We start from the raw sequence: 13,721 nt of genomic DNA, 5'->3' as shown, positions 1-13,721 counted from the left end.
GATCTATTTCAGCTGTGAAGCTATAATGCACATCTTTCCTTGCTTCAGGTCTCATTGAGGATATTCTAGTGAAATTCCCCATGATTGAAACCTCTATGGTTTGGTGACATCCTAGAAAGAAGTATAATGTCCAGTATTTCCTTTCATAAAGGAATGGTCTCTGGTTATTCTTCTGATACAAACATCAATAAATTACAGTTATAATGATTTCCCTAGTCTCCAACCCCCAAGACACGTGTATGTGAGAGGCACTCAGGAACGCCCATGCTAATAGCCGTCTTGGCAGTCATTGTCATCCTGGTCCCCGAAGGGTTTGTTGTGATAAGCATCGACTGTTAATCTTCTGCTTTCTATCTCAGTGTTTTTGGACTGGATATCTTCCTCGCTGCTTGACGTGCTGTCAGTTGAGTTGCTCTCTTCTTTTGATTTGCTGCTGTCCTGAGAATCGCTGTCCTGCTCTTCCTCAGACGGGCTGTCCTGGCTTTCCTGGCTCTGGCTCTCTGTTGAGGTGCTGGGAGACCAGGGGCCCTCCTGGCTGGAACTGTTCTCCTCTTCAGTGGACTCCGGGCTTTCCTCCGAGGATCTGAGGCTCTCACTGGATTCACTGTCAGTTTGCCCCTCTCTGGATCTGCTCTCTGAATCGGAGGGTTTATCCCAGCTGTCCTCTTCACTGGAGTCACTAGCTTCCTGATCTTTTGAGTGACTGGTAACGTTATCGGGGTTGTCACCCCTGGGCTCACCCACTACCTCTTCCTGAGATTCACTGCTGTTTTCTTGAGAAGGCAGGTCAACCTCTTGACTGGACTCACTGCTGGGGTCTTGGGCGTTCTGACTGTCTTCTGGGGACTGATTCTCCTCGCTCTCTTGTTGAGATTCACTCTTGCTGTGTTCCCTGGATTGGCTGAGGCCATCTTCTTTGGAGCCGGGGTATTCCGTGGAGTCACTCTTGCTTTCTTCCATTGTGTTGCTATCATCAAGCTCACTTCTGCCATCTTCCTGAGAGATGCGAGACATTCTGAAAAATTTCCTACTGGGATACCCCACTGATGGGCTTTCACCAGAATCCTGAGTGCTTGCTTGCTCATTGATCCCTTTCGAATCTTTGGACTTGATGCTGGCACTGCTTATTCTGGAATTGCTTCTCTCACTCCTGAAGGTGTCAGGGTCATCACTCTGCATTCCTTCATCGTCAAACTCAGAGCCGTCCCCGTGGCTACTAACTCCCTCACCGTCGCCTCCCACCCAGTGCTCTTCACTCTTGCTGTCTGGAGTGGAGTCACCTCCCTCAGGCCTGCTGTGCCCCTTGTCCTCACTGGCAAAGTCCCTGCTCTCACTGGTGGTATCTTGAGCACCGTCTTCCCCCTGTGGGACACTATCCTCTGTGGAGTGTGTGGTGTCAGTGGAGTCCTCATCACTTTCGGGTCTGGAGTCCCCTCCTCGCCTCTCTTCAGGTCCTGGGCCACTGTCATCATCAGCCAAGGTGTCATCTCCACTCTCGTCTTCATCATCATCTTTATCATCTCCTCCTTTTCCTCCACTCCTAGAAAGGCCACCAGCTGGTCTATGAATGTATTGCTGACCATCAAGGCCCAGGCCTTCCTCTGATTCAGTGCTGTCACTGGGGTCTTCATTTACCTGGAGTTTGGGGTTAACAGACATGGTTAGTGCCCCAGGAGCTGCTCTCAAGGGTGTTATTTAATGCCCATCTAGGCTCTTTTTGCTTTCGTCTTCCTATGTCCCTCATCAAAGCCATTGAGCCAATTTTATGGCTCAATAATGTTTCAACCAGGGGTTAAAAAGGAAGGAAGAACAGTTGAAAGTCAAGTCATTCCATTTTACATAGGCACAGTTCACTTAATGCTGCAAAAATTTTCTCAAAAAGTTTTATAGAAATCACATTTATGGAACTCAATATTTAAGTGTGAGTCCTTAAAGGATACTTTCAGAGAATTTTTTATAAATTAAAGAATTGGTTTATAATACTCACTCATCAAGTTTTTTGGTTTAAAACACAGTTTTTTAAAATATCAGGTGATTTTTAAAATGACTCAAATTTTTTTTTTCTAATCAACTCTGGGGGAAAAATTGTATTAGGGCAGGCGGATGAAACCTTTAGCTAAAATGAAAGCATAATATTGTAGTAAGGTATAAATCTCACCAAAACCATGTTTATAACTCATTTGCACAGGCAGAGAGTTGCCTGTAGAAGACTTAGCTGAAGGACTGTAACTAGTGTGACCACCAAGGCAGCTTAGTTCTAAGTGTGAACTCAGAGAGGTGATCCCCAGAAGTAAAACAACTGGATGCTCTACTCAGGTAAGGAAGGAGAGTGAATCTTCATTCATTACGCTGTGGAAAAATCTGCTTTCTCTACCATATCCTATGACAGAACATTCTTGCCAACTTTTTTTTTTTTCCCCACATGTCCCTACTCATCAATGTCTGAGTTTCCAGTCAGGACTACAGGGTGATGACACCTCTTCCCATAGCTAGGGTTTACCCTGATCCATTGGAACTGAGCATCTATTTAGTTTTCCTAACCTCGATAGGCACATACTGCACCCCTCCCAAGGTGCTATCGTCCTCTGAGAGCCCAGAGGACACGGAGGCTATAAATCACAACGTCCCCAGAAAAGAGCATTTCCCCAATTCTACGCTTATAAATCTGTAAAATGTTCCTCTGACAATCTTTAGTAAATAGTGGTAAAAAGCCTAAATTCATTTTCCAACTCTGAGTGAGTATAGAATGCAACATGGGTCAAAGTTTCAGGGAGAAACCTGGTTCCTAGAATGTCTGGAGCCCCTCGGGGTTGAGATTGGTCAAAATGATAGGACAGCTAAGAAAGCGATGACACTGTCTTAGAAAAATGAAAAGAAGAAGGAGGAGGAGAAGAAGAGTGGGGAAGGGAGAGGGAAGATGGGGACAGGAAAGAGGATAAGAAGAAGGAAGCTGCCAAGTTTTCTATTAAAGGGATATAAGCTAAGTCAGCTTTTCTCTCTCCCAGGGCCACAGATGAGACTATTTTAAAGATGTCATGACTAAAGCAGCTGTCTCCTTAAAGGTTCCTCAGGGCTCTCCTATTCTCTCCTCCAACAGGATTCCGGGCCCAGAGGTGGTCTCCAGGCCCAGAAGGCATCTCAAATTAAACAGAACTCTTTGCCTGATCTGAACTGCTCCAATTGTGAAACCAACATTGAGATTTATGAGTGAGCTATTTCTTGTCTTACAAAGTCTATGACCGTGTGTGTGTGTGTGTGTGTGTGTGTGTGTGTGTGTATGTGTGTTCTCTTTAACTAGAGGGACATTTAGGGCCACAGTGTCTATCATCTGGCCCCAGTGATAAATATGGAATGAAGAGCATGTCTACCTCCGAATTCTCCCACTCATTTTTCCCTTCCTATTTTATGGGACAATTTAGCCAGCATAACCAAAGGTTAGAAAATATTATATTTAGAATGGTCACTAGGTAATTTAATATAACATCATTTCCTTTGATTCCTAAGTAGCCTGGAAAGTTAAGAAAGGTTTGTTTAATTACCTGTTCCTTTGAGCTAACTTTACTTTCTTCTGATGACTCACTTCTCTCCTAAAAAGAAAAAAAAATGTTTATTTTTCATGTTCATAATTCCCGAATAAAGGAAAAAATAGGACACACATCAATCATTTGTGGTTTGGATTTACTACTTTCCAAATGGCCTGAGATGATGATAAGAGTGTGAAAGTGATTTCATGAGTTGTTTATGGTAAAAAATCAATGAGATAGTTACCAAAGGTGGTGTTGGTGCCTGAGCCAAATGACCCTGTAAAAAAGGAAGGAAGGCAAGTTACTCTTTCACAGATGGATCATATCATTGAAAACATTTAGGATAATTTTAGGTTTTTTTAGTATATTGATATATATTTTGTATTCACATGAATATTAATGCTATTTTATAATGAAATGGCTAAACAATGAATGTCAGATGACCAGTGGCCTGAAAAGACTTTGTGATATAAAAAACCTAGAAGATTTTTGTATTTCCAATACTTAGACAAAAATACAATTTCTTTGAAGAAAAATATACAACCTAGAGGAAATGTAAGAGAGAAAAAACAGCACTGGAACTCACAAACCCAGATTTAAGTCTCAGTTAGCTCCTTGGCTTAGGTTTTAGCCTTGAAAACTGTCTTGATGCTAGCACTGAAATTCATGTGTTCCAGGAAACATCTAGTCTCAGGTAAACTGCGATGGTTGGTCACTCTATGTGAATTTGCACAATTCACTTCACCTATCTGATGTCAGTTTCTTATTCATAAATTAAGAATATTAGCAACCACTGTGCTTATTGCACATGGTTGCTGTGAGGATGAAATTGGCTAATGCCTATGGAAGCATCTTGAAAAGTATTCAATATGATATAAGCTGAAGAAGTGATCCATTTTGAGAACATCTACTTTATAAAATTTAATAGCAGACAAAACTGAATTGAAAAAGCCATTAAACCTTTCTTGAGAGACATAAGATCACCAAAAAAACAAATGCTAAATCTGAAACTTGGTCATAGTTCTGATTTATTTCACTTTCTTTAATCTGATGAGATCTCTAAGAATGCCTGTACCACCTCTGGTGCCCTCTCCCCATCTACTCTCCCCCTAGCCTTGAACATGATGAAATACCAAATCCCATGTGGCTCAAAGCCACTGAGCAATGGGTATGAAGCCCCAAGGTGCAGAGTAGAGCAGAGAGTAGCTGCTGTCAGCATGTCTTCAAAAATCCTCTCAGCAATGCTGGGCTGGGATAGCTCCTAGAGGAAGGACCTATCATCACTTAAAGTCTTTGCCCTGTGACACTGCAGCAGGCACCATGGCAGACTCTACCCCATTCACTTAGCATCTGGAATTAGGAATGGCAGGGAGCAAGACATTGGTATTTTTCTCATGCCAAGGCTAGACTTGCGAACACAGTGTGTTTGGGGTACTCAGGCTGAATGAAAGAAGGGATCCACAGCAGCTGCTTTTAAATAAACCAGCCTAAGGATATTCCTGATGAAAGTTCATGTAAGAAATCCTGCAATATCTATTCCAGCCTCAAGCAGGGGCAGGACCCCATCTCAGGCCTCTGACATTATCTGGCCATCACTGATATCATCGGGCCCTAGCTGTGTCATACGTAAAAGCCAGCAGGAAACAAGGTAATGAAAAAACATTCTGATTTCGGTTGAGATTTTAACCCTTACTCCTAGAGTCAGCCCTTCATATCCATGGGTTCCACATCCATGGATTCAGCCAAACTCAGATCAAAAATATTTTTAAGAAAAGGAAGAAAGAAGAAAGAAAGAAAGAAAGCTCCAGAAGTTTCCAAAAGGCAAAACTTGTATTTGTTGCACTCCAGCAAATATTTACATGGCATTTACTTTGTATTAGGTATTATAAGTACTCTAGAGATGATTTAAAGTACACATGAGGATGTATGCAGGTTACATGCAAATTCTACATCATTTTATATAAGGGACTTGAGCATCCATGGATCTTGGTATCCGAGGGGGTCCTGGAACTAATGCCCTATGGATACAGAGTGAAGATTGTAGTTCCAATCTTGAAAAGCTACTGACTACCTAGACCTGGCCCCTTCCCAAGAGGGCTGTAACACCCCAGTAAAGAATATGAATTCTGGAGTCAGAGCGACCTGGGTTCAAAGTCTAGCTCTAACAGTAATTAACCACATAACCTAGACAGACTAGGTTATTACTCTCTGTGTCTCAACACAGAAAATACAACACCTAATTCACTAGGGGTACTGTGAAGATTGAGAAAGTTAATACATGCAAAACACACAGAACCATGTCTGGCAGTGGTTGTTGAGCTATTGAGAGTTAATAAAGATTGAGTTATTCAGAGCCAACACTCAATAAACATTAGCTATCATCCCGAAGACTCTAGCATTCTCTCCTTCTTCTTTCTCTTCTCACCTTCCAGGATTTGATCTCCTAACCCCCTGCCTACCAGACATCTGATAAAACAGACTTCTAGTCCTAATCCTTCAAGGACAATCTTGGTTCACTGTCATCCATCCCCTTGCACTACTATCCAGACCAATCACAAAAATAAAGCTAAAGGAGAAAATGCTTCCTCACCAAATTATACTATTAAGTTGGAGTTGAAGCATTATATGAACTACATTTTCTTATAAGAACTAGAAATTATAGCCCTTATCCCTATATCTTAGGTTATTAATGTGTTCATTAAGTCATTAGTAGTTTCAACATTTGCAATGAAGCCATCTTGGTTATACTAATAACATATTAAAATAAAAATATTTCAAAAAAATCTTTTCTACTCACCTTCCATTCTTCAGAACTCTTAGATTCAGTATTTTGATACCTGGCTACCTAGAAAATTCAGCACAAGTGGTCAGCCCACAGAAATTTCCAAAGCAGCAGCTACTAACACTTCATATACTTAGGAGCAGTAGTCGTCAAATTTTTAGCATGCATCAAAATCACCTGGAGGCCTTGTTAAAACACAGATTGCTATGCCCTATCCCTGGAGAGTCTGGTTTAGTAGGTCTGATGGAGGACCTAAGAACTTATATTTCTAACAAGGTCTTAGTTGGTGCTGATGCTACTGGTCGGGGGAATGACGCTTTGAGAACCACTGCTTATGAGGAAGAAACATGGGCAGCCTAACTATATGAACGGCAACTGAACAGAACAAGGAATGATTCGGATGATATTTTAAAGAAAAGAGCTTCCTAAGAAGCTACATTTTCATCTGACTGGAACATACACAGCCACTTTGGCTTATAGCCAATGCAATTTGTGCAGTTTTAGTATAAACAGTTTTTTCTTTTTCATGCATCCCTACCCTGATACTTACTGGGAGAGCACAGGACAATCCCCACAAGAACATAAGCAGGATGCTGGTCTTCATTGCTGGGTATGTCACCTCTACCTGTGATGAGAGACAGAAGATGCTTTTCTCCACCCTCAAGAAATATAGAAGCTTCAACTTTTTAGCACCTTGTTTCTATTTAAAAAAATAAACTCATCCAAATGTCCATCAACTGAAGAATGGATAGACAAAATGCACTCTATCCATACAGTGGAGTATTATTCAGCCATAAAAAGGAATGGAGTGCTGATACATGCTACAAAGTAGAAGAACCTTGCAAACATTATACTGAATGAAAGAAGCCAGACACAAAAGACCACATATTGTATGATTCCATTCATATGAAAAATCCACAATAGGCAAATCTAGAGAGTCAGAAAGTAAGTGTTTGCCTTGGGCTGGAGGAGATGAGCTGTTGGGGTGACAACTAAGGGGTGAATTTTGAACATAATGAAAATGTTCTAAAGCTGACTTTGGTGAAGGTGGAATAACTCTTGTGAATAGATGAAAAACCATTGAACGGTATACTTCAAATGGGTGAGGTATACGATGTGTGAATTATATCTCAATAACCAATAACCAACCCAGAACCCAATAAAATAAAAAAAAAATCCTCACTCCGAAGAGATAAATTGAAAACTTTTCAATGAGGAGCTCTGTAAACATTTCTTCACTAACACATAAGCTATGACGAATGGAGGAAAAGTTAAGAAAAAGCAATAGAGAAATTTCTGACCGTTCACTTTTTTCTTTTTAACATCTTTATTGGAGTATAATTGCTTTACAATGGTGTGTTAGTTTCTGCTGTATAACAAAGTGAATCAGCTATACATACACATATATCCCCATATCTCCTCCTTCTTGCGTCTCCCTCCCACCCTCCCTATCCCACCCCTCTAGGTGGTCACAAAGCACCGAGCTGATCTCCCTGTGCTATGCGGCTGCTTCCCACTAGCTATCTAATGTGGCAGAACGGACTGGCAGATATCTTCTGACCAAAAAACTACATTTATTGATACCATTGATACCATTGATAGGTGGTGGGCATTTGTCTTCACACACACACACACACACACACACACACACACACACAAGGCTCCTCATTCACGTTTATAACCACATAATAATGTCTAGACAAAATAGCTTGGTTTTGCATTTTTTTCTTCATCTTCAAGAGATGCATTATGGCAGGCTTCATATTACAGCTCCAGAAAGCATTTAATGTCCTCTGTGCTACTTTTAGTCATACATTATACATGATTATGCTAAATTTTTAAAGTGTCATTCACAATACTGAAGGATTCAGGGAAGATTAGAGGTTTGGGATACACTTGTGAATCACACTGAGAGAAACCTGCCAAATCAAACTGTATTTTCCTGGAGGGTGGCTTCATTTCACACTTCAAGGACTGGTGGTTTGGAAAACAACTTGTTCTATATCTAAAAATAGACATCCTAGATGCTAATGTAAAAAGTTATTGAAATGATTTAAAAGGAAAATAATTTGCCCTGCACTCGTGAGCCCAGGGGCTGTCCTAACAGACTTGTCAGATGGACATCCGTATACTCTGTGGAAAATCCTGCTGGCTGATTTCAGACTTCCCTTTTGCTGATTTGTGTCTTTAAATGTTAAATATATACTATGCCAGTGACAAAAGATCTAAGCCAGAGATCCCCAACCTTGGTTGTATATCAGTATCACCTGGGGAGATTTAAAGCAATACCAGTGCACAAACCCACCACGGGGTAATAAATCAGTTCATGGGGGGTGGGAATAAGCATGGGTTTGTTTTCAAGGTGCTCCAAATGATTTTAACCTCTAATCTAAGAAATAATAGTGCCTTGCTCAATAGTGTCTGAATACACTGAGTAATGTCTGAAACATTGGGCTCAAGAAGTCACCTAATCTGGGCTTCCCTGCTGGCGCAGTGGTTGAGAGTCCGCCTGCCGATGCAGAGGACACAGGTTCGTGCCCCGGTCCGGGAAGATCCCACATGCCACGGAGTGGCTGGGCCCGTGAGCCATGGCCGCTGATCCTGCGCGTCCGGAGCCTGTGCTCCGCAACGAGAGAGGCCACAACAGGGAGAGGCCTGCGTACCACAAAAAAAAAAAGAGAAGTCACCTAATCTTATTTTTTTTATTTATTCAAGAAAACAGTAGAAATCCTAAGATAAGGAGACTGAGAAGGTTCCTCATTTCTACCATCATAAAGCTCAAACGGTCCAACAGAGCCTCTCCTCCTGTATTTTGAGTGTTATTCCTCGTCAACATAGCTATTCTTTGTGTTATTTTCTTTATTCTAATTAGCATACTTCATATCAGTCCTTGTGTGTTGATATTATTTATACTTCTTTTTCAAATCTTTCCCCTAATACCAACAGAGAAAACATATGAAAATGTTCAGCTGCCCCTAAAACAAGCCTAATTAAACAGCTATTACTTCTGAAGGAAACCAGAATATCTCATCCTAAAATATGCCTCTTTGACATAAACATTATTTTGAGCTGAAGGCACTCAAGAGACTGCAGATGGAAGAAGGGTGCTCTGATCTTCCTTCTTTTTCCCGGAAGCAGGAGATAAATCTCCCACGTGAAATGTGCCCTCCCTCTCCCAGGAGGAGGGAAGACATTCTCATCACCAGAGATGGAGTCAAGGCTGAGGGAAATCCATGCAAACAAATCTTGTTAAAGTAACCCGACCTTCCTGGTTACTGCTCCACAGTCTACTGCCCCTGTGTCTTGTCAATCCTTCACAAATGTATTGTTTCTTTGCCTAAAAGGTGTAAAAGCTTCCACTCCGGTCACTTCTTCACGTCCTCATTCTCTTGTGAAGGTGCCCATGTACATGTAAAAATTTTAATAAAACTTGTATGCTTTTCTCCTGTTCATCTGTCTTATGCCAGTTTAATTCTTAGGCTCAGCCAGAGACCCCAAGAGGACAGAGGAAAATTTTTCCTCCCCTACACTTCCCTTTAGTTCCCATAATCAAAACATTTTCTTTTAAGTTCTCAGGTTCATTTCTTAAGGAAAGGAAAGTTTCTCCCAAATACGACACTCTCAGAATAACTGTGTACCAATGGTTTTGGCCTCATAGGTCAAATAATCATGGGTGGCTCACCATTTTCATTTTCAAAGTGAAATTTGAATAGAATGATAATCTCATGGCGCTCTACAAACCAGCAAATGTTCCAAGAAGTCAACGAATACTGAGTTCTCCTCTTGTATTTTCTTTTGCTTCTCTCTTATCTAAATAACAAAAAAAATGCTCTACACCAATGAATGTTGTGTGTTTTATGAAGGAAGTGTGTGCTTCCAGTGTTCAGTTTCTCAGGGGTGTAATATTATGAAACATAAGGAAGATGCAGTAACTCGCTCATGCTTCTAGAAATAACATTTAGCACCCTGACTCAAAGTCATAATTTTCCAAATGGAAGTCTGGCAAACTAAAATAAAATACAGCCTGAGGTCCCGAGAGAGCTGATGTTGCCAGCCATAGAATATAGTCTGCCATCAAGCATTACAGAAAGTCAGAGCTCAAACACTATACCTATTAGGTTTTCAATTAGTATTTTTGATAAGAATAATTATACTTGTGTTCCAAATGAGAGCTCCAAACTTCCATAAGCTTTTCACCTACCACCCCAAAAAGAGTAGAAGCAGATATGCAGTAGCCCTATTCTGAGTAATAAATGAGCAAAATAGCTACAAGCCTAAAAGATGAGTCCAGAACCCTAAGTTCTTCTTCAGTGATTGGTTAATGTCATTTCTACATTGCACGTGCTGTCATTCTACAAAGAGAACATGTAACAAAAGGAAATCAGCAATCTCAATTTGAGTTCCACCTGTATGGAAGGCAGTGTGTGTATCAGAGCTTTTCAACCTTTATGAGTTGTTCTCCCAGAATTGAAAAGATCCAAAGTGTTTAGGATCTGGAGAAGTGGACTGCAGTCCCTTCTCTCTCTGGCCACCCTCAAGCGTAGCCAGAACTTCTTTGTGCTCTCAAGTAAGAGACCTTGTTCCAGAACTTCCTCAGAGTCAATATTCACTTTTAAAGTATATATTTTCTTTTATGTAAACTAAATGAAAGAGGTAGGCTAAAGGAAGGAAATGAAAAACTTGAGAAATCATAAGCTCAATGTATCATGCTTAGATTGCTTATTATATTTATTTATTTATTTTGCGGTATGCGGGCCTCTCACTGTTGTGGCCTCTCCCGTTGCGGAGCACAGGCTCCGGACATGCAGGCTCAGCGGCCATGGCTCACGGGCCCAGCCGCTCCGTGGCATGTGGGATCTTCCCGGACCGGGGCACGAACCCGTGTCCCCTGCATCGGCAGGCGGACTCTCAACCACTGCGCCACCAGGGAAGCCCAGTTTGCTTATTTTTGACTTCATGTTGTCATCCTTAATAATACTAATGAATAATATATCTATTTATTAGCAGTCAGTAAATAGCTGTTGAGAACATCCTATGTGCCAGGCACTGTTCTAGGTGCTTATGATAATGATAATATGCTTGTCTTAACAAAAGCAAAATTACCCAGAACTCAACTAACCAGAACCTCCATTAGCTAGAATTTGTTTCTTTATTACTCTTCGAAAATTAAGTGGAATTTGGCCAGGACATGAATTCTATCACGAATTCAGAAAAATAAATAAATAAATCAATAAAAATTTCCAAACATTCCAATTGTAACTGTCTTGAGGTCAGTTATAATCAATCCCATGTTATACGCTTTCAACCACAGTAAAATAACTCCTAGGTGTCCCCAAATTAAATATAGATGTGGGAGGACACACAGCATCTGAGACGCATTGGGCCACATCACCATTTGGGGGATTTCTAGCGGACTAACACCCGTTAGAAAATTACTTGTTTGTTTAAATATTTTAACCAACCAGATCAAAGTAGCATAGTCTACTTGGCCCTCAGTTAAACAGAAAGTATGGTCACCAGAAGTTATAGCTCTTGAAGAAGAGGAGTGCCTGAAGTGTTGTTATTACACGTGGGATCGTCTAGATGTCATGCAGAAAGCATTGCCTGACCACAGCTCCCACTCTGCTGTGGAAGACAGACACTTCTGATACAGAAGAAGAAGTGCAATAAATGCAGCAAATAAAAATACACATGGGCAGGAGTATATATACTCCTAAGTCTTCTACACTAGGAAAGGTTTTTTAAAGGACAGTTATATTCAACATTTACTGACCTCTGACTGTGTGCTAACATGAATACCCAGCCAGACAATAGAAAAGCAGTATAATTATCACAGCCATGGTTTGTTTCAGTAGTCTTAGCATCTTCTTTCAGCTACTCAGTTCATAAGGAATATTATTGGATGAATAGCATTATCTGATTTTCAACTTAAGAGACCATATTTAGGAAGTTCTGCCAGTCTAGTTTACATTCTTTTATAACATCTTGTAGGCCATGAGCATACCTATATCCATAAAATCTAAATGTAAAAGCTGTATTTGTTTTGATAATTAAAGCAAAACTTCAGAATGACCTTCCATCTGCCTCCTAATTAGTAAAATTTCCCTTTCAGAATACCATGCAGAGATCTAATTAAAGTATTGCTGAGAAGAACACCTGTATCTATTGACTTAACCTGTCATTTTAATGTATTATTTACTGTGGCATAAACAACTGGAACAAAATGGAATCATTTTTACCCAAGGCACAGTTCTCCCCATCTTTCTCTGCATGACATAACGCTGCTCAACGTGTACACATACTTAATATTTTCCAAACAACACAGCAGAAGTCATTTAAAAAAATTAAACAACAAGAATGTCTTACCTTCTTCAGTTTCACAAAGACTTTGCCCCAAATGTCTCAACAATCAGGCTGATGTTCTCACAAAGGAAATCTGTGACAATGAAGCCACTCTTGCATTGAGGTTCTGAACACTTCTCTGATGGTGCAGGAATTTAAACTCTGCTTCGGCTCTTCCCAGCCAATCAGCTGTGGCCTGGGGGTGACTGACATCACAAGGTGTGACCGGGACTCCAGTACACCCACACTTCCTCCAGCTTACAGAAGCAGATTTTCCCTAAAAAGCTCTTGTGGTTCCCAAATGACTAGACTAGTTTCAATTAAATTGAAGATCTTCCTAAAGCTTTATTTTGATTTCTAAATATATGTCATTCACATCCATGCAGGCTTATGAACGTTATAAACAATGACAATGTCTTCCACCCACTTGCAGATCCCAGCAGACACAAGGATGGGAAAAGGAGAGTCAAGGAGTAGGTAGAAAGTTTCCTGTTAATGTACATTTCCAGGTTGCACATGAAGAACCTACTTAAACACTAGATTTGCCTAAATTGTTGATGTTGAGAAGATGGGCTCTCATTCTTGCCCTTTTCATCTTTTAACAACCTCCATTACTCATCTCCTTTTCCTCTCATCTCCTTACCCTCCTATACACACAAAGTTCCAAAATTCTTACTAATCTAACAAAGTAGCCCCTTACAGAATTCTGTGGTGATTGGAAATGTTAAAGCACCTCCCTAAGTAACTTTCATTTTTAATTGAAAATAATTTAAATCCAGCACTTCATTACTCCCCTCAACTGCCTGCCACATTTTGGTTTTAACGCTGGTGACTCTGAAATCAGTATTGGATTAAAAGAAAGACTAGTTGGGCAGCATCCAGAGAAACCAATTTCCAAGGGACGTTCTGCCATTCCTGAAAAAGTAATGAAATGAATAAAATGGTATTGACCAAGACTCTTCAGGGAGTGTGCTGAAAGTTGTGTAGGGAGCTGGAAATGAGGTGGGCAACTCCCAAGGAGCATGCTCAGGTAACAGTGGAAAGACCACTGGACAAATATTTAAAGAATATAA

The 13,721-nt window shown here is 40.6% G+C and overlaps 1 protein-coding gene across 2 annotated transcripts; it reads right to left on the bottom strand.

The window, feature by feature from the left end:
* Positions 1–267: 267 nt before the first annotated feature.
* DMP1 (dentin matrix acidic phosphoprotein 1) lies at positions 268–6,910 on the bottom strand (the record flags this gene model as incomplete). Of its 2 annotated transcripts, XM_081243485.1 has the most annotated exons (5): positions 268–1,635; positions 3,540–3,587; positions 3,769–3,801; positions 6,322–6,369; positions 6,857–6,910. In XM_081243485.1, the coding sequence occupies 5 exons, from the start codon at positions 6,908–6,910 to the stop codon at positions 268–270; spliced, it is 1,551 nt and encodes a 516-aa protein (XP_081099611.1). The 2 variants fall into 2 exon arrangements, with proteins under 2 accessions (XP_081099611.1, XP_081099612.1); XM_081243486.1 differs by lacking the exon at positions 3,540–3,587.
* Positions 6,911–13,721: the final 6,811 nt, after the last annotated feature.

This window comes from Mesoplodon bidens (assembly GCF_964165515.1).
Source record: "Mesoplodon bidens genome assembly, chromosome: 1".
In the NCBI taxonomy this organism is placed as follows: Eukaryota; Metazoa; Chordata; class Mammalia; order Artiodactyla; family Ziphiidae; genus Mesoplodon; species Mesoplodon bidens.
The sequence above is the reverse complement of the archived record's forward strand: the minus strand, read 5'-3'. Positions and strand labels throughout refer to the sequence as shown.